The sequence below is a fragment of the Syngnathus acus genome, chromosome 4, assembly GCF_901709675.1.
Source record: "Syngnathus acus chromosome 4, fSynAcu1.2, whole genome shotgun sequence".
In the NCBI taxonomy this organism is placed as follows: domain Eukaryota; kingdom Metazoa; phylum Chordata; class Actinopteri; order Syngnathiformes; family Syngnathidae; genus Syngnathus; species Syngnathus acus.
The window spans coordinates 1179985-1198847 of NC_051090.1; the positions used below are offsets into that span (position 1 = coordinate 1179985).

The 18863-nt window shown below is 43.1% G+C and overlaps 2 protein-coding genes and 1 long non-coding RNA gene across 4 annotated transcripts; 2 read left to right on the forward strand and 1 right to left on the reverse strand.

The window, feature by feature from the left end:
- Window positions 1–2190: 2190 nt before the first annotated feature.
- Window positions 2191–12226, forward strand: swt1 (SWT1 RNA endoribonuclease homolog). Of its 2 annotated transcripts, none has more exons than XM_037250370.1 (17): window positions 2191–2248; window positions 2621–2677; window positions 2890–2954; window positions 3061–3952; window positions 4017–4146; window positions 4390–4491; window positions 4635–4826; window positions 5017–5110; window positions 5221–5456; window positions 5937–6073; window positions 6245–6383; window positions 7788–7927; window positions 8008–8138; window positions 8738–8884; window positions 9182–9248; window positions 9344–9411; window positions 11157–12226. In XM_037250370.1, exons 2-17 carry the CDS (start codon window positions 2624–2626, stop codon window positions 11254–11256), a joined length of 2694 nt encoding a protein of 897 aa, XP_037106265.1. In that variant the 5' UTR covers window positions 2191–2248; window positions 2621–2623; the 3' UTR covers window positions 11257–12226. The 2 variants fall into 2 exon arrangements, with proteins under 2 accessions (XP_037106265.1, XP_037106266.1); XM_037250371.1 differs by lacking the exon at window positions 2191–2248 and adding an exon at window positions 2324–2521.
- Window positions 12042–18246, reverse strand: ivns1abpa (influenza virus NS1A binding protein a). Its single transcript, XM_037250372.1, has 13 exons — window positions 18114–18246; window positions 17863–17997; window positions 17575–17744; window positions 17383–17458; window positions 17128–17301; window positions 16237–16362; window positions 14743–14853; window positions 14270–14411; window positions 13969–14193; window positions 13771–13892; window positions 13399–13657; window positions 13153–13326; window positions 12042–13088 (listed from the first exon to the last, which is right to left on the reverse strand). The coding sequence occupies exons 2-13, from the start codon at window positions 17971–17973 to the stop codon at window positions 12826–12828; spliced, it is 1953 nt and encodes a 650-aa protein (XP_037106267.1). The 5' UTR covers window positions 17974–17997; window positions 18114–18246; the 3' UTR covers window positions 12042–12825.
- LOC119122163 lies at window positions 17910–18407 on the forward strand. The gene is made up of 2 exons (XR_005097807.1): window positions 17910–17999; window positions 18123–18407. It is a non-coding gene; the product is annotated as an uncharacterized LOC119122163 (long non-coding RNA).
- The last annotated feature ends 456 nt before the right edge of the window (window positions 18408–18863 follow it).

Consider the following 18863-nt stretch of genomic DNA (forward strand, 5'->3'; position numbering starts at 1 on the left):
CTCGTGGACACGCCCATCACGGAGGCAAGTGCAGCCCCCGGGCTTTTTCACGCACACCTGTTCAAGATTCAAGAGTTTCTTATTCGCCATGTTTGAGCGTGTCCACCAACTGGGAGCATAAAATACATAGAGCAGTGCTTTCTAACGTTGGCAGGACTTTGGAGATGTTTTTATGGTTGACTAAAAGCTTGCTTCAGGATTTACCTGCAAAGAAAGTCAATTGAAGTCAATCCAAAAGTCTAAAAGAATATTGTCAGTTCAAACAGTACTATACTTCCATTTGTGACTCAACCATGAGTGGCACAAAGACGCTTAATTCCCCACACATACTAACAACATTGCATGGGCTTGAGATCATTCACATACACGCAACTAAAGCATTCTACTGTCTGTTGAAGTTTGCTCCGTTATTGAAGCCAAATGTTGTTGAATTCACTTGAAAGGGGGCAACATTTCAACAAGCGTGTCAGACAACACGAAGGACATCCAGGCAGAGGAATAAGACCAGAGGGATCTGATAAGCAGATTTAAAGTGTACTTTTTTTGAACATATTTAATTGGTAAAAAGCAGATCATTGCTATCTGCACACGAGTTTGAAGCTGTCGCCACAGAGTACGAGCGTCGACATTAAGGGAACATGTGTTGAGGGGTAAAAAAAATCTAACAACTGGTTTATGAAGCCAATTTGAAGCTTCATTTGATAGTCTATCAACTATGAATTGGAATAAGTACAAACGTACGCACAACTCTTGCTACAGTTATATGAGTGTCGTAAAATTGTAAGGTAGCAGCTGGATCTGCTAAAATACAGGTATACTGTCTCGCAAATCATTCTCGCCAAACTTCAAAAACCAAAAGCGTAGGGAGGAAGGAAAGAGCACGTTGACAGTTCTAGGGCCAGGAGGACCAGACCAGACCTTCTTTCAAGCAAGCATCCTTGCAAAATTGTTCACCAGGTGTGGAGGAATGTGATCCTTCTCTACCTGGAGCTGATTAGAGAGCAATAAATCCACTCATTGTTCTGCACTTGAAAGTATTCTCGTACAATATATTTGAATGTTGAAAATGGTGGTCAAAATTGCCATTCCAAGAGTAGCAAAGGTTTCCAAAGGCTAAGTTTGAAGTGGGTTCAGATCAGGCATTTCACTGCGCCTCTTCAAGGTATTTCCGTTCTTAAGGACATTTGAGGCCCCCAGTAGGATTCTGCACTGAACTAGGACATTTCCAAACAAAAGCTATCCAAGAACATGAACTGAGGGGCAATTCATTTGTTTTTATTGTCTTTTCATACAAACAATTCCATTTTGCCTCTGTATCTGATTCACAGCGAAGCTGCGGTTGCGCAAAGACCGTTTTGAATTATCTCCACGAAAAAAGTGAATTTGATCATGGGAGATGTGGCCTCTTCAATGTCACTGCATACCACATTGTCCCTTTTTATGAACCACCAAACAGAGTGTTTCCCTTTTTAAACATGCCACTGATTTCATTAAATAAGCATTTAACATGTAATTGTCTCAAGGGCTTTTAAGTATTTGTATTCCAGTCCAAGACCATTTTAACTTTATCCTCACCAGCTGGAACAAGACAGCTAAGATGCAAAACATCAGAAATCACTATGTCACTTTCAAAGTCTTCATAAAAAATGCTTTTCAGGATTTGTTTCAAAAGACGAATGTGGTCTGCTAATGTCGGGTTATTATATTCTGGTGGAAATTAGTAATTTTGCCTCAATCTGCCTCTTGCCAGGTTAGCAAATTGGAGGCGTGGGAGCAAATCTCAGTGGAGTTACAGTGCCACTATGTGGCACGTTCAAATCATTGCAAGGGAGCCATTTTTAAAGGACATTTCACCACTGTGGAAAGCCACCAGTCCAAAACATACATGCGAGTGTGATTTGCTGAACACAAGTGTTTTAGACATAATAATAATAATAATAATAAGAAAAACAAATGTCAAGACGAACTCAAACTGGCTCTTTTCTCCCACTGACCTTCAGCTGCCCCCGCCCTCACTTTGTCCGCTTCCTCTCCCATGTGTGACTATATTTTTCAAGCCAAAGGATTTTAAGGCGTCTTAAATTGCATGTTAATAGTTCATCAATACCGTCTGTAACTCATGAGTGCAATTTGGTGTCCCACCTGTACCGCCGCACAACAACCGATAGAGGCGGTAATGTGCCGGGGATGAGGGAAAAAAAAAACATTAACGTAAGCCGTGGGAGAAGAAGACAAGACAGCTGGTTTGGTATGTCACGACACTTCTGAGGAATTTCTGACAGTTTCACATTTTAACCAAGTAAAGCGTATTTTATATTTATTGTTTAATATACAGCAACAGTTTACATGAATAAAAAAGGCAATACCGCCTTTCGGCTGCGATGTTTCAACTGTCATGGCTAGCATAACAAAAGCGAACATTGTTATCTTTTAAATGCTTTGGAAAGCTATCTTCAAAAGTACTATTAACATTCTAATGTCAAATTGTCTGTTGAAAGGAAAGTAGCAATTCCATTTGTAGGTAGGAATGTCAACCAAAATGTTACAATTTACGCTTACCATACAGTTCTAGTACTGTATGGTACAATTGTAGTGCCTAAAGATTAAAATACATCTGCAGAATATGTCTGGAACGTCAAGAAAAAGAAAGCGCAAGAGGTCTTCCAAGGAAGACGAGGTAAGACTCATCTTTTATTATCTTGTGTGCACTGTTAGACTATATATACACAAGTTACATTTGAGGCTAATGAATTGACTGTAAAGTGATGAACAATGGATGGATCAAATAATAAGCCATTAAGATCTTCACAAACAAATTGTTGGTACAGATTCAAAGTCAAGAACAGACGTGTTGAAATGTGATTCGATATCTATTGTATCTTATTTTAGGGATCCAAAGATCAACGAAAGGATGACACATCCAAAAGAAAGGACAATGAAAACCGAAGTTCTAGGTGAGATATAATTCTTGCATCTTCAATGAAAATTGAGTGCCACCAATGATGAACGTTTTGCGAATAATTTCTGTCCTTGTCGTTGCATTTCTTCCTCCACTTAAAGCCAATGTACAAAACACAGAGAAGGTACTGCTCGTGTTGAAGAAGAAAGTCGCCAAATCAAAAAGGCTGTCTACAAACTCCATACTACAGAAAAAACAGACAAGAGACGGGTGTCTCAGGCAGATGTGGCCAACAAAGCGGAGCCTCCAATTGCAAACAAAGATAAGGTCACCAGTGGTAGTAAAATCAAGGAAAAGAGTCCATCAAGATCCTGGCACATCAGAAAGCGAGCTAGAGATGATCTGAAAGACAAAAAAGACTCCAAATATGATTCCGATGAAAAGTCTCACTACATGAGCCCACCTAGACTAAAAAAGAAGCAAACGAGTCCCATTTACGTTTCAGCTGAGCAACGGAAACAGTGCCAGGATTTGCTGAAGAGTAAATGCAAAGAATTGCACAAGAACCAGAAAGAGAGCAAAACTATCAAGACCGAAGAACAAAGCCAGACCCTTCCTCACGCCAAGGACTCGATAAGGGACAAGCAAACAGAGATAATCCAAGAGACCTCTAAGAAAAGTCCGGAACTGTCCTTGGAAGAAAAAGTAATCTTGGATAGAAGGAAATCCGAAGAACAGTTCTCTCATTCATCCAAGCCCAAAGTGTCCTTTAAAATCGCTAAGGTGTCAATTGCTCGGCCCAAAATACCAACAATTCTACATTCTAGTTTCAAGATTCCAAAGAAGGTTGAACCAGAGCTAGTGGAGGCAAACACAAAAGACAACAAGAATGATGTTACGGCTACAAGCAGGACAGCCACATGTGGGAGTGAACACAGTGTTTCTGAGGCAGCCACAAACAGCTTGAAACATGCTCATAGCTGGGAAAAAAAAGACAAGACTTCATCTTTGTTATATGTCCCTCCCACTACAAGTGAGGTCTTGGCACAGCAGGTGAGTGTGTGCATATGAGGCCTGAAAGTTAAGTTCAAATCATGCTTTTTGTTGTCCATTCTAGATGCAAGTGGCAGAAGAGCTTCACCTTGCCCGCTTTGAGAAGAGATTAGAGGTGGATGTAATGCAGAGCTATGGAGAGCTCACCTGTATGGATATAGACCCCCCAGAAGAGAGGGCGACAAGTACTCTCTGTGAGTTTTGGCACTGTCTGATAAAATGGGAGAGATAAAAAAAAAAGATCAGCAATTGCGTTTTAATAGTATTTCCGTTAATACGGTTGCAGTTTGCACTTACTGCATCACACGCTAAAGTGTCCTGTGAGTTTAGTTCGGACAAATTGGACTCTATATTATGACATAGGGATGGGAATATTTGATCCAAATGTCTAAACTGTTGTCATATCACCTCATGAATGTTTACTTTTATTTTTTCAGGTGCACATCCTGCTCAGCAAAATGTAATCCTTGTTTTGGACACCAATATTCTCCTTAGTCATTTGGATTATGTGAAAAAGATGCAACATCGGGGCCTTGGAGGTGATGTCAATTTTGAAATGATGCCACAATTTAAAAAGACCCTGCCATAAATGTTGGAATTGTGTTATCACAAGCTATATTGGCCATGTTGAGATACCTATCGAATGAGCTTGTCGTCTGATGCACATTTCCTGTGTTTGTAGCTTTGGGTTTGCCAATTGTCCTAATCCCCTGGGTGGTGCTTCAGGAGCTGGATTCTCTCAAAAAGGGGAAAGGCCTCACAAATTCCGTGGCTCATCTGGCTTGTCCCGCCATTTCCTATATCTATAACTCTCTGAAAAGGCGAGAAAGACACCTTTGGGGGCAGTCAATGCAGCAGGCTGCTGAAAGTAACAGTGAGTACAGTGCTACCGTATGTCCACTAAGTGGTAGTATTACTCTGCTATTTCTTTCTACAGGTAATTCAGTCATTATATCGCTCATGACGTGGCAATAATAAGTCAAAACTTAAACCTCCAGATTGTGCTTTGCCTTCTGTGTGCTGGAATTCTTTTTTTCTCATTCTGTCTCTGTCATTCCCCTCAGATAGTCTTATGGCTGAGAATAATGATGACAAAGTGCTGCAGTGCTGCCTTCAGTATCAGAGTTTGTACCCAGACTGTGCTCTCATTCTGTGCACGTGAGTTTCCCCCTCGCGACACTGCTTCTGCAGCAGCAGCCCTGTGTCCACTGCATATCATGCATATGCATCATGTCATCTTTTCTTCTCATTTTCTCCTGCTACTTTAGAAATGATAAAAATCTATGCACCAAGGCTGTCCTTAGTGGAGTTCAGGCCTTGAGCAAGGCCGACTTGGAGGCAGAGGTTGAGAAATCACGACACGACCTGAAGCACCTCCAAAGCAATGTGCTCCAGAGGCTTCCTGAAATGGACGCGCCAATGCCCCCGCTAATGCCGGGAAGCAGTTGCACAGCAGCGCCGTCGCTTACTCAAGAACGTCTGTCTTTATGTCTCCCAAAGGAAGGTGAGACAGTATGAACAACAAGAAATAACTTGGCAACAGCACATACTGTACCACCCATGCACATTCCATGTTCGCCTTTCTTATTATCTCTATCATTACCCCTCCTAATGCTCATACCTCAACACCCATCAAACACATTTAGGATCAACTCAGACAGAATTTTCATTTCATTCATGAAGTTATAAGGATGATAATCCTTGTTATGTGTTCCAATAGTGTCAATATGTGTCATATTTTACACATTTCTGTTTGATTTGTTCCACAATATTTTCCTTTTATTCATTTTTTTGTTTGTTATTTAAACAAACTGTGACTTCTCTAGGTGTAATCACCAGGTGCTCCAATACACTTGACATTGCATCGCAGTGTATGTTCAGTCATTTCTGTCATGTTAACATGTACATACGTGTTTGAGAAAAGCTTAGCTTCTGTTCTCATGACTGTACCTCCACTCATGTAGACACATGCATCTCATTCCAGATAGCAAAAGCCCCAGAGTGGAAGAGGACAAGAATATCGAAAGATGTGTCTCTGAGCTCAAGGGCTGCCTGCAGGAGGTGCTGTCCAATGTGCTCGAGATGGAGATGAAAGCTTCTTATGGTGACTTATGGCAAGAGGTATGAATGTAATGGAGGAACATTTTCACTTCTGATGGAACATGTGCAAATATTTGAACGAGTGATTTAGTGTCATCTCAATTCTAAGTTAATCACACCTGCTGGTCTGTTTGTTTTCACGCAAATGTGTCACATGCATTCAAATATGGGATTTTGTGTACTTTTCTCTAGATCATCTACATCAAGCCGCCCTGGGATCTTCTTGACATTTTACATTGTTTGAAAAAGCACTGGATAGCTGTATTTGGCTTCATTGTCCCACGACCTTTGCTGCAAACAGTTATAAAGCTCATCGACTTCTTTAAACGAGGTAAGCAGTCTGTATAATAGGTAAGAAACAGGATGTGGGAAAAAGAAAAGTCAAAGTCAAAGTCCCAATGATCGTCACACACTGGAACTCACATTTTTAGACAATTTATTTGTAAATGATGGTAGAAAATAAGTATTCAATGATCAATCAATAACATACATGCAAGGGCTAATATGGGGTGCCAAAAAAATAGAACTTGTAGAACCTGTAATGTAATATGTGTTTCCAAAATTGTGATGATTGTCTTACAAATTGAAATGCTAATGCATACGAGCTGTAAAGAGCTGACTGGTTTCTCAGTGAACACAAGTTGTAACTGAGTCATCCATCGCCTGCTCAAAAGCCTCGGTCCACTGGGGAATGACGTTGGCTGCTCTGCACTGCAGCAGAACTCCCCAGAACAACAGACGGAATTAGGTCACCTTCTCTGATATGTGTCAGTGCACTGCTGAGTCATTCTGCGGCGGGCGCCTCGTCATAGGGCTGGCTCTCAGTCCCTTTACTGTAATCTAATGAAATGACCCTTAATCATGTATCATCAATGCAGAAAATCAGCCTCCCCTTCTTTCCAACTGTGCATCTGGGTAGGGACGTGTACTTTAGCACAGTCACTCATCCTTCTCGTCCATGATGTTGTTGCGCGTGTCCTTGGTCCACAAGCACTATTGTCCATTTGTGCCATTCCTGTCTAAAAGAGCTGGCAAATAATGGAGAAGGTAGAGAAAAGGCTTGCCTCTGAAGGCTGAGTGGTGGGAAAATGACCAAGCTCAATTCTAGGCTTCTTTTTTTTTTCTTCAATAGGTCGAAGTTATCTTTGAATGCTAAATGTTGTGCAAGAGGGGCATCATAATATGTTGTTATTTTGTTATTGCTTTCAAAGACCTTGTTGTTGGGTTAGGATAGTGAAATGTATGATGAGAAAGGAAATATATTGGGAGCATGTATTTTGCACACATGCACATATTTTGTCCATATTTAAAATGGCCTATTTATGAGGCATCCGATTAGGAGTGCGCGGTGGTGCTGTTTGGCCACCGAGTAGCACCGATGAAAAATTGCCCATCCCTGCTGTTGCTTGTCCCTTGTAGCTATATAAAGTCATGTTGGGAACACAGCGGTCGCGGTATGTTGCGCTGCGGTTAGTTCTACAACACTATAAACTTTAACTGCAATACCTCGCATTATTAAATACCTTTCCAGAAGTGTCAAACTGAACATTAATCTCCAGCATAATTTGGGTACCTATATTTGGTATTGATTCCACCATTCTAATAATAAGCAAATCGTCCATTTTGCGTTTCCTTCTTGATGTATTGCAGTTCGACATGGATGTCATGACTGTTGCCTTTAAATATGGATGAGAAGACCTTAAAGGGCATAAAGGTGTTTTTTTTGTTCTTGCAGGTCAATCTAGGGACCGTAGTTCAATTTTGGTGACTGTTCAAGAAGCAAAGGAGTTTGTCAAGGAATTTGGGAAAAGGGTCAGCCTGGTTCCCAGGGCACTAACTGCAATGAACAACATCATCCAGAAGCTACAACCTCAGGTCTGCTTGATTCATTCATTTTTAGGTGCGTTGTTGTTCTACAAATAAACAAGGTCTCCTCTTCAAATGTTCTCATCAAGCCTGAATCAGCCGCCAGTGATGTTGTAATGAACGAGGATGACGAAGCCAAACAACCACCGTCCTCTCATGTCCCTCACCAAGAGGTCTGGGCCATGTTTGAGAACATTTGGTGTAAAGTCTGTGAAATAAGGTGAGCGTAGTGGCAGCTACCATATTTTGTGTTTCATTTACACACTAAAAATATTTGTCAAATCAAGTAGTTTGGATATGTTTGATATTTTTACTTTATTAAATTGGTTTCATTAAATTATAAATACGTTTAAAAGAATGTATGATTACATCATTTCCAACACATTTGTTTTTCCCGACCTCATCTTCATGTTACCTGTCCTATCTTGTCAGTTTTAATGATGAAATAGGGCCCCTGAGTACATAACTTTGCCCAGCACTGGAGGTTTGAGGCTTGACAAAAATGTGTGCCGTCTTGTCACAATGTTCTGTTCTACTTGTTCACCTTGAAGATCCACATAGTACAGTGCAAAGTACCACGGGAAGTCCACGTTATGTTTCATTTTTGTATTAGCCTTTTTTTTTCCTGCTATTTTCCCATACTGTCGTATCCGTGTGTGTAGCTTATGGCTTTACACACAGTTTCCAGCAGCCAGGGCAACGCTATTAAGTTTTACTACTGTAAATCATTTGGACAGCAACAGCACCAATAAGAAAGAAAAAAATCTCTGAAATGTGAAATTTACTGCCGGTTTGTCTACTTTTCTGTCATCATCCCAGCATGGAAGTGTTCAAAGCTCTGGCCTTTGACCCTCATACCAGACAGAGTGCCTTGTCAGTTGGAGGTCCTGCTCCACCACAGGATGCCGTTGTCTGTCTGAGCCAAATATCCTCCATGGTCTCGCAGCTGCTCCAAGCCTTTATCGGGTATTTCCACATACTTGCCTCACTATCACAATCCAGATTCTCTCATCGTTATATTCAGCGGCTCTATTATATTTTTGTGATCAAAAACATGAGACCAGGATCAATTATTTTAATTTTTCCACCATTAGGACGATCGATAGCCTATAGTTAGAAGCTTTTCAATAAGAAAAATAAGGCAGACTGAGATAATGTGGTTGTGCAAATTATGCTCAATTAAGATTGTGATGTAAAATTTGTAATATAGTAAAAGTCTGTATGTCACATGGACATTTTTTTTATTTTCATTGATTTTTTTAGTGTTCTGTGCTCTTCTGCCGGTTTGCGAGAAGTGCAGGAGCTTCTCAGCACCATCAGATCCAATAAGGTCAGTGCCTATTTTTGTTGTCACTGAAAAGTTGTCTAGATTTGGTCCGGCTTGAGTTTGAAAGTTAGTTTGAATACTTGTGCATTTGGTTTCAGATGGTTGATGTTAATTTCCCACTGGCGGACACGGACCTACTCTCTTGTTTCTCACAAACCGACTATAGGTAGGACACAAATACTGTTCATCAAATCACTGAGGAAGGAGATGAGTGGATGAACATGCTTTGTGCTACCCAACAATTATAGCAAAAGACCTGGTGAAGATGCACAGTGAAACAAGATTGTTTTCTCTTAATGACCCGGAATAGTCGACGGCCTAAAATAGCGTCAAGGCTGGAAAGCACTCGTTCATTTGAACATAAATGACACTTCACAACAGTAGGGGGAACGTTTGAGCAATCCGAGTCATTTAAGCAGGACCAGACGAATAGAACATGTTGAACCAAGCTTGAGTAAACCATGTTCTTGTTTACTCAAGGTCTTAAGTTCCATTTATTTCTTTTCCCAAAACAGCACACATAGCCACAAGCAGCTTTGCAGGGGGTTCATGAACAATGACCAAAGTTTGGCACAAACAAAAATAGATGAATGAGTAGCTGCAGTTAGATCACCCATCATATCTGCTGATTGGTCTTTTGGAGTTGCATTGGAGGGCCTCCTGTTTATTTAGGCTTTTGCCCAGAAGTCAAGTTGTAACTGAGCCTGACTGAATGTGCAGTGCATGTGGAAAATCTTCACAGTGCTTCACTTTTTCCACATTTTGCTGTGTTACAGCCTCATTCCAAAATCGAATACATTGATTTGACTCTCACAACTCGCATACAAAAGAATGCAGTTTATAGACACAAAAGTGTCTGAAATGATACAAGGCTTGCCTAATTAGATCAAGTATCTTCTTTATAATACGATATCGCTTATTTGTATTATTGTTGCTGGCTAATAATATGAATGGGAATAATGACGCTGATTAAAAAACTATCATTGGTTAAACATCTGATGGTGGTGTTTGGTGTTGGTAGGCAGCAGTCCTTTGTGTTGACTAAGAGATGGTCGCCATGGAGCTAGTCAGCCTGCCCCGTGGTACTTGAATGAGTGATGTCATCTCTCCGGTGTCTCATGCGGCTCAATGTTCTGTCATTACGGTTGGTTACCTGTCACGTTTGGGCAGTTGCGTAACACAAGAGGCTCCGAGGCACTCCAGCTTTTTGTGCGTGCGTGCGCTCGCACTGTTGATCAAGTCCAGTGGCTGTGACAGTGACGTTTTGCTTGTGTTGAGAATTCTTTCACTCTTCTGCTTGTTGAAGCGGTCTCTCAAAATTGGTCTCTTTTACTAAAGCATAGAATGGAAGGCTAAATCAATTGCCAATGGAAGGCAACATGCTTCTCCCTGAAATGCTGTACTTTGACACAAAGCAAACAAACACCGTGTTCCCTCGCTGCGTCTGCTGCTCAGCAGCCGTTGCCAACACTGAACTGCAGCCAAGGTTATTGCCGCTCTTTTGTCTTATGGCAGGAGGGCGCCAATGTCTAACCTCAAAGTGGTTCATGAGTAACTTCCCATTTCGTGCCACAGCTCAGTGTTTTATAAGATAAGATAATCCTTTATTATTCCCTATTATCCGACTTTGAACACAATGAGAGCACTTGCATTCATGGATGATTTGATGAACGTTTATCAACACAAACGGTGGAGCAACGCATTTTGACACATGGTAGAACAATAATCACAGGAATACATTTGACAGCACCATTTCAGTAAAGAAGTTAGGGATTTCCGTTTCCGCTTTGCCAGGCGTGTATAATCCTTATGTTTAAAAAAAAAAAAAAAAAAAAAAAGTTTGTTTCTTCATGCAGGGGGTGGCAAAAGAGATTCTGGCTAACTTTCTTTTGAATTCTTTTGTACCCCTAGAGAGAAACTGAACATTGGTGTGAACCAACTGACAGAGCTAAAGGAAGCCTTGGACCACTGTGTTCAGACCACAGCTCAGCACGTCAACCTAAACATGTAGTCAACCTTCACAGGACCAGCTCACGACTCAGGTTTGACTGACCAATGTTATGCTAAACTGTGGGAGTGCTTGGTGTGTTTGCAATGAGCTCAAAAAGGGATCCAAAGTGAGTTCTTGTTGTAGCTGGACACCTGGATAACTCGGGTGTGTAGCAACCAGTCTGCTACAGGTTTTGTTGTCCTTGTTCTCCATCCACAATATTTGTTTATATTAGTTCTTTTGAAAAATGTACATAAAATAATATCCGTTACATTGGATTGTTTCAGTTATGTGGACAAAAACGCAGTCCGGAAAGCTTCGAAGGAGTTTTGTATTTTTGAACTATGAATGTGCTTTTGTTGATTTAAATACAGATGAACCTCGATTTTATGCCAAATTTGGGTTGCGCGTTATTTAGAAAGTGGAATAAAATCAGAAGCATGCATACGAGCGTATCGGGAAATACCTACCAAGCATACGTGCTTGTATATCTGACAGATTGAGAATTGAGGTCGATTTGGTCGTGACATCCTGTTCCGCACGTAATCCTGAGGTCACGCATCTGCTGTCTGCTCTGGCATTCTGTTGAGGTCAACTAAGCAGGAAGCACATCTGTGGTTGTCTTGAGAAATTGGTGGCAATGAAAGATCAGACTTGACCTTATCTGTGGATGAAGTAAGGTGCTAAATATACAGTAAGCCACAATCAAGGCTTGCAGTGTGTTCAGTTACTGATCGTCTGGCAACTTTGCCATCTCCATCTCATGATTCCCATTTGAACTAAAAGTCAATGAATTAGGACACAAATCAAATTGAAATGATTTATTAAGAAATATTATAAATGTGAGAACGGTCGTCTTCATAACACTCCTTCCAGGAAAAAGAAAAAACTGTCATTGTTTGACAAATGCCAAAGCAGACATCTTTCCAGTAACTGCATCCACAATCACAAAAACTAAGTTAGAAGCTTGGCTCTGCATGACACCAGCAGACAAAAAAAAAAAAAAATCAAAACTGGCACTGGTTGAAGACTTAAGCTGTCTGCTATCAACGTTTTGAGAAATCTTGTGTATAAAAATATAAAAAGGCCATTATTTAAGATTCCAAACACAAACCAAATTGTTTAAAATGAGGGGGAATCAGTGATAGGTGTTAAATCATAAGGCTTCGGAGTAAAACGACATCCAACAGAAAACTTCAATTCTTATCAAACTTGCACTTTCATAGTAACCAGTAGTTGTGAAAACCCTCACGTTTCAAGTCTAAAGAGGAAAAAGAAAAGCACTATGTGTGTGTGTGTGTATTAAATGTTGGCATATGACACTAACAATATGTACAGCACGTAGAACAATGTACGCAATATGAAAAGGCTTCATTTGTGTTGCTTTGGGCAACAAGCCCTGCCCCGCCTAATATAAGCCAGTCTTCACTGAAGACCCCTTCGTCAAAGATTCTCCCTCCCCAACATCCACTCAGCTCACGCACACACACACACACACTCACACACGTATATATATATATATATATAGGATCACGAAACACGATTATGTCACTAAGCCTGTTAGTTTGGTTTAGGTGCAGCAGCGCTGTGTCACTCGGGGAATGGAAAGAGGGGCTTGATGCAGTCGCTCCACTCGTCCGCCTCTGGGTTGTACACCTCCATTGTGTTCAGGAAGTTGTTGCCGTCAAAGCCGCCCACGGCGTAGATGCTGTCGCCCAGCATGACCACGCCCGGATTGCTGCGGGATGTAGTCATGCTGCCTAGCATCCTCCACTCATTCCGTGCTGGGTCGTAGACCTCCACGCAGCGGAGCGCGTGGGAGCCGTCGAAGCCGCCGACGACAAAGAGTTTGCCTGGGTAACACGGGTCGGTAACAAATGAAAATGGAATTGGGGGTTGGGTGCAACTCGAGCTTACCATCACAGACGGCCACGCCAGCCCCCCTGCGGGCCACATTCATGGGTGCTATCAGGCCCCAGGTGTTGTTCAGAGGGTTGTAGCGTTCCACGGTGTTCAGACAGTTCCAGGACTCGGCACCTCCGATCACGTACATAAAACCATCCAACTCGCACACTGCAGCCTGGTGCCGTCCTGAAAAGGAAGCAACCGGTGATTTAGCTTGGATACCACCAGAACTGGAGAAGAGGGTAAAATAACACTTACTCATGTTGAGGGGAGCGCAACTAGCCCAAGTTTTGGTGACTGGGTCAAAGGCATCACAGTTCTTCAGTCCTTTCTGCCCACAGGGGTCTGACCCTCCCACGACGTAGAGTTTGTTGTTCAAGGAGCAGACACCTGCATTGCAGCGGTTGGTCCTGAGCTCAGGCACCTGAACCCACTCATCAGCGACTGGATCGTACATCTCCCCACAGCTCAGCTCGTCAGAATGTCCATTTGAACCTCCGATAACGTAGAGCCGTCCCTGTCAAGTACATATGGAGAAGATTTAGCTCGAAGGCACAGGAACCCTGACTTCATTAAGTACAAGAGCTCCCCGTCGGAGAAGCCCAAGTGGCATCAAGACAACCAGCATACCATTAGCGCAGCCATTTGGAAACGAGCCCTTGGAGTTCGCATGGGCGCAATGAAGGTCCAGCGGTCCTCTTTGGGGTCGTAACACTCTACAGTCCTCAGACATTCCTCTCTGTTGTAGCCCCCTGCAACCAGGTCAAAAAGACAGTCAAAGACAATCAACAGAAAGGGAAAGAGCCTTGGGATCATTTGTGTACCAACCTGCTGCAATAAGCCTCGAGTTGATGGCGGCCGTGCCCAGTCCAGAGCGGGCGTAACTCATGGGGGGTAGTTGGTGCTCCTCCAGCTCCTCGGGTTGGGCCTCAAAGCTGAGGCTCTTCAACAGGCAGGGGGTGGCAGTGGGAGACGTCTGGGGGCTGCTGCGGCCGTGCAAGAAGATCACACACAACACCCCGTCCAGCACAGCCAGACACAAGTAGATGTTGTCTGTGGGGAAAGAAAAATTGTGCTTACAGACAAGGACAGGATGGCGTACACGGCACACTGTTATAAATGGGCTTACTTGTTGTCTTCTCAGAGGCGATATACTTCCACTCTCTCACGGTGGTTTGTTTGGGGGCATTTGCTGCTTGGTTGGAGGGTGACAGGCTTCCCGAGGAACTGGCGCTCATTGGTCTCTGGGTGCTCTCTCTGACCGGCTTCTTCTGCAAGAGCATAGCGCAGCTACAGAAGCCATGCCTGCTCCACGCGCACGCCCGCACGCAGACACCAAAAGCCAACTGATGCCGGCTAATCGGACTTAAGGCTGCCTTCTCTTCCGGTTGCTTTAATGTGGACCCGTATAATCTCACCCCTGACCTCAATTCTGACACAGACAATTCAGAGTCCAGTCTTCAGATGAACCTTAACCCAAACTGACAACCACCGACTTTTTAAGCCCGCCCACTATGTGCGAAATCCTTCTAGCCTTCTGCGGATCAAAACGTGGTCGAGAAGTCATTGCAGTGAAGCTGACTAGGCACGCTTCTTGAATACCTGCACAAACTGAAGGTGGTCCTCCTCGCCACCAAACACCTCAGTATGCCCCTCAATCACCAGCCCTCCATCCACCAGCTTGTGGTCAGATGAGTAGTACAGCATTTGCACCTGGAAGACAAACAGGAACAACACACCCATGTGGCTGTCTCCATGGTAACGCGGTATAACCCCCCCCCCCGCCATAATGGGGATAAGAGGAGGAAAGCGGAGAGGGACAAGTCCTTGAAACGGAGCTTCTTGGGATGAGGAGTTTCCTTAAAAGACAAACTGAATCCACGGCACATAGACGTCAACGTTTGTGCTCAAGAAGATGCCAAGAGCCTGGCTGGCAAGAGTACTCTTCCTAAAATGCATCGAAAAACAAACAAAAAAGGGATCGGGTGAAGAACGATGCGCTCCAGTCAGCGAGATCTTCTGTGAAGGATGAAGAATAGCGGGGGCTCTATTTGTCCCCACATTTTCCAGGCTGCTGCTTCCCCCAGCTGAAGAAGCTGCTCATTGTGACGGAAGTCACAATAGGCAGTCAAACACACAAGGCAAAACATTTGTGGCCTAATCGCTGGGCGCCGTTATCAGTTACAAAAAAATTTCGAGGTCTGCGTGTTTTCTGTTGTTGCCACATGAGTAAGGACATCTAGCAAAAAAAAGTGTTTTTGTGGGGGGGGGGGAGTAGCGAGGGGGTGGTGGAAAAATATATCTGTGAAAGGCAGTAAGGCTCAGTAGCCAAATGGATGGATGGATGGCTAGCTGCCTTTGTGGGGATCTGCGTGGTTAGCCTGTATTAGCTTGCATTTTGGCAGTAGTGAAACAAATCTATCGGTTCCTCCGTAGTGAGAATTGCATGTGTGCCATAGGCACGGACAGACAGATGGTAGCAGTGTTGCTTGGCTGCAAAGAGAGGCTGCCAAGAGGCAGTAGCGAGCGCTTCTCCATTCTCTGACTCATTACCCTGGCGGCTCAGTCCCGGCTCCTCAGTCTGGTCCCTTGCTGCTGCAAATAACCCTACAGGAGAGATAAATCAACGGGGAGGAGTGCCTGTTAGTTCTGGAACACAAGAAACGTGCACCTGTTCAGATAGTCAAGTGGCAGTAAACCGATGAATCAAGGGTCAAACCTTCAAGAATCTTTTCTCTGCGTTTCACAGCAGAAGAGCACTGTAATGCTTAGATGGTGTCATAAGAAAATCAACCACAACCCAAAGGAGAAGAGTGAAAACAAAGCAAACCAAAAAAAGAAATAACCAAGAGCAAATAGGGGCTCTTTTGGTCTCACCTCTAATTTGTGGCATGGTTCAGGAATACAGTTTCTTACTGCAAAACCTCAACAAATCAGAGGGAAAAGAACAATCCTGACATAGCAGCATGACAACAGCATGCTAGCTCTATTTGAGCCCCCTTCATGCCTTCTTAATGTCAAAAACAGGAGGAATCAAAGGGGGGGGGGGGATGACAATTGCGCTTAGAGTTCAAAGGGCACACACAGCCTACTGACCTCCTCCATGAGTTGTTCCAGTTGCTCTCCATTCTCCCAAAGGCTACGCTGCACCCAGGTGAGCACCTTGGAGTAAAGCTTGCCATTGCTGGGCAGAGTCAGGTTGTCTTCTAGCATCACTTCTAACTGTGGACAAACAGGAGGAAAGAGTTTAGTTCACACGCTGGAGTCAATTAGGCCAATTTAGAAATATTCTAAAGGCCTTTTCGCACCGCACTTGGTTTTCTCGGGCATGGCCAACAGCAGGCACTCCAGGGCACGCTTTCACATATTTGAAAGGGATTGGTTAGCAGCCGAGCAGGAAGTAAAACAGATGCTTTTGCTGTATTACCGTAACTTCAATATTAGATCACCCGGCCAACCCAGTCTCCTATTGGGCAAGTCATCTGACGCCGCTGCAAAGCAGGTTCCGAGTAGAACATTTCTTTGTTTTTCCAACTAAAGGCGCGGCAAACTGCCACCTGGCAACTTGACCGTGTCGCATCATCGCTCCCTGATAGTACAGAAGCAATGAGCGGCTTTTGTTGCGTGCGTGTCGCTATTTACAGCTCACGCAACCTATGGGTAAGGTTGCATTAAAAGGTGAACTAGTGGGTACAGTAACAGTTCAAAGACAATTCATCATGCTATTTAAAAATGTGTGATTTGCCTTGGCCCAAATCTACTCGCTGAGCAAATACAACTGACACGTAATCTGGTTAAAAGTCAAAACGGTAGCCGGTAAATACTAATCTTATCCAGTGTTAGTCCAAGTAAGACTCAGCTGCTGGCTCGTAGTGTACTTAATGGACAAGACTAAAAGGTCAGTCATTTTGTAACTATATTTGACCAGCTTGGTTGCACATGCCAAGTCGATGACATTAGTCGTGCATGTGTTGTCACACGTTTCACCTTGAGGCGGGGAAGTTTGAGAAAGTCATCCTGTTCAGACACTTCCAGTAGATGGTCTTGGATGTAGGCATCCACTTTGGCCAAAACTCTGGCATCTCCCATTGAGCTGGCAAAGTTCCGAAAAGAAATGGCGTTCTGGGAATCCATTTTAGACAGCAGGTAGTCGCCGCAAATCTAAAAAAAAAAAGGTAATTATATCACTTTGTATGGTTCCACCAAACACAAGTTATCTCAAGTATTTGATGGAAAACAGACCTGCTTGACTCGCTCCATCTTGAACCTTTTGGCAGCAGAGTAGACGTCCTTGACTAGCTCCTTATCTGCCTTGAGCCTGGGATACAAGAAAACAAAGTTTGGTAAACAATCCTACAGTACTATTCTCATGGGAGAACATCTCTCAATATAAAGTCAAGCAAAAAAAAAAAAAAGTCAGCGACTAGTACTTACTGGGCAGTGTAGGCATAGTTAAGCAGGATCTCCACAGCCTCTGGGTCCAAGTCCTCAAAAGTGACATGAGACACTCCATGAGGTTCAATGTCACTGTTGAAGATTTCAAACAGGTATGGACTGCAGCAAGCCAGGACAGCACGATGGGCCATCAACTCGTGGCCACATACCTGTCCAAAAAAAAAAAAAATGGTCTCCATTTTCTTTGTGTAATAGCAAAGTTTGTTTCTTTCTGGAAAGCACCATTGATATGATGCACTTGCACATGTGTTTGAATTTAGGTCATACCTGCAGTCTAACGTCGCAGAACTGCCCACTCTTTCTCAGGGCATTCATTTTGGCCACAGTGGAATCCAGGAAACTCTCGTCCTCAAAGATCAGGTAACCGTTTGGAATCATTTTAGCGCAATTTGCTTTGTCTGCCTGTTGAAAAGTTCACAGGTGTTACCGGCGGTTTAAAAACAATTAACCACACAGCACACGGGTTATTTTTAATATCATTGTTAGCAGCTAAACATATGACATGAATGTAGTCTTACCTAATGAAGAATAAGTCAAATCTGGGGAAACGCTGCTCCAAGTGTCGAACGGGAGCTGAAGGTAGTCAAACAGGCAAGAGTGTCTGGGGAAACTCTAGTCTTCTTCACCCAAAGAGTGGGTGGGATGGGGAAGTGGTGAGAAGAAATGCTAGTGGACGACACAGGTGGCAGCAGAAGGGAGAGAGGCAGCAAACTATCAGGCTTGAAGCGACTGTAATCAAGTCCTCGTGAACCCGTTGGCTATAGAGCTGTACTTATTCTGTGTTTGTCGTACATCATAACCTGGAGGAGAGAGGGACAAAAAAAAAAAAAAAAGCCATGAATGAACAAAGGCTGAATTTTTGATCTCATCAATCAAGAAGTCCACATTTTAAACCCAACTGAAGATAGACTAGGGCAGCTGGCTCAATCTGAAATAGAAAACGCGCTTTCGCAAATAGACTTACTCTCGGTCGGTACTTGGCATACGATGCGTTATGTGTGCAATGTACTAGTCAGCACAGTAGCGATATGAAGTGTAGTTTAAATGCCCTCTTCACCCTGAGCACAACACTAAAAAAAAGAATTTTCTGTGTAGGGAATTGAGAATGTATACATGCATAAATATACAAATGCAGAACTTGTGACTAGTCAGATGGGGAAACCATTTACTTTCAAAGCGTCTTTATTATGCAATGATGTAGATGACCAAAGATTGAAATAAAGCAAAACCACACGGTGCAATGTGACTAAAACAAGACATACAACATC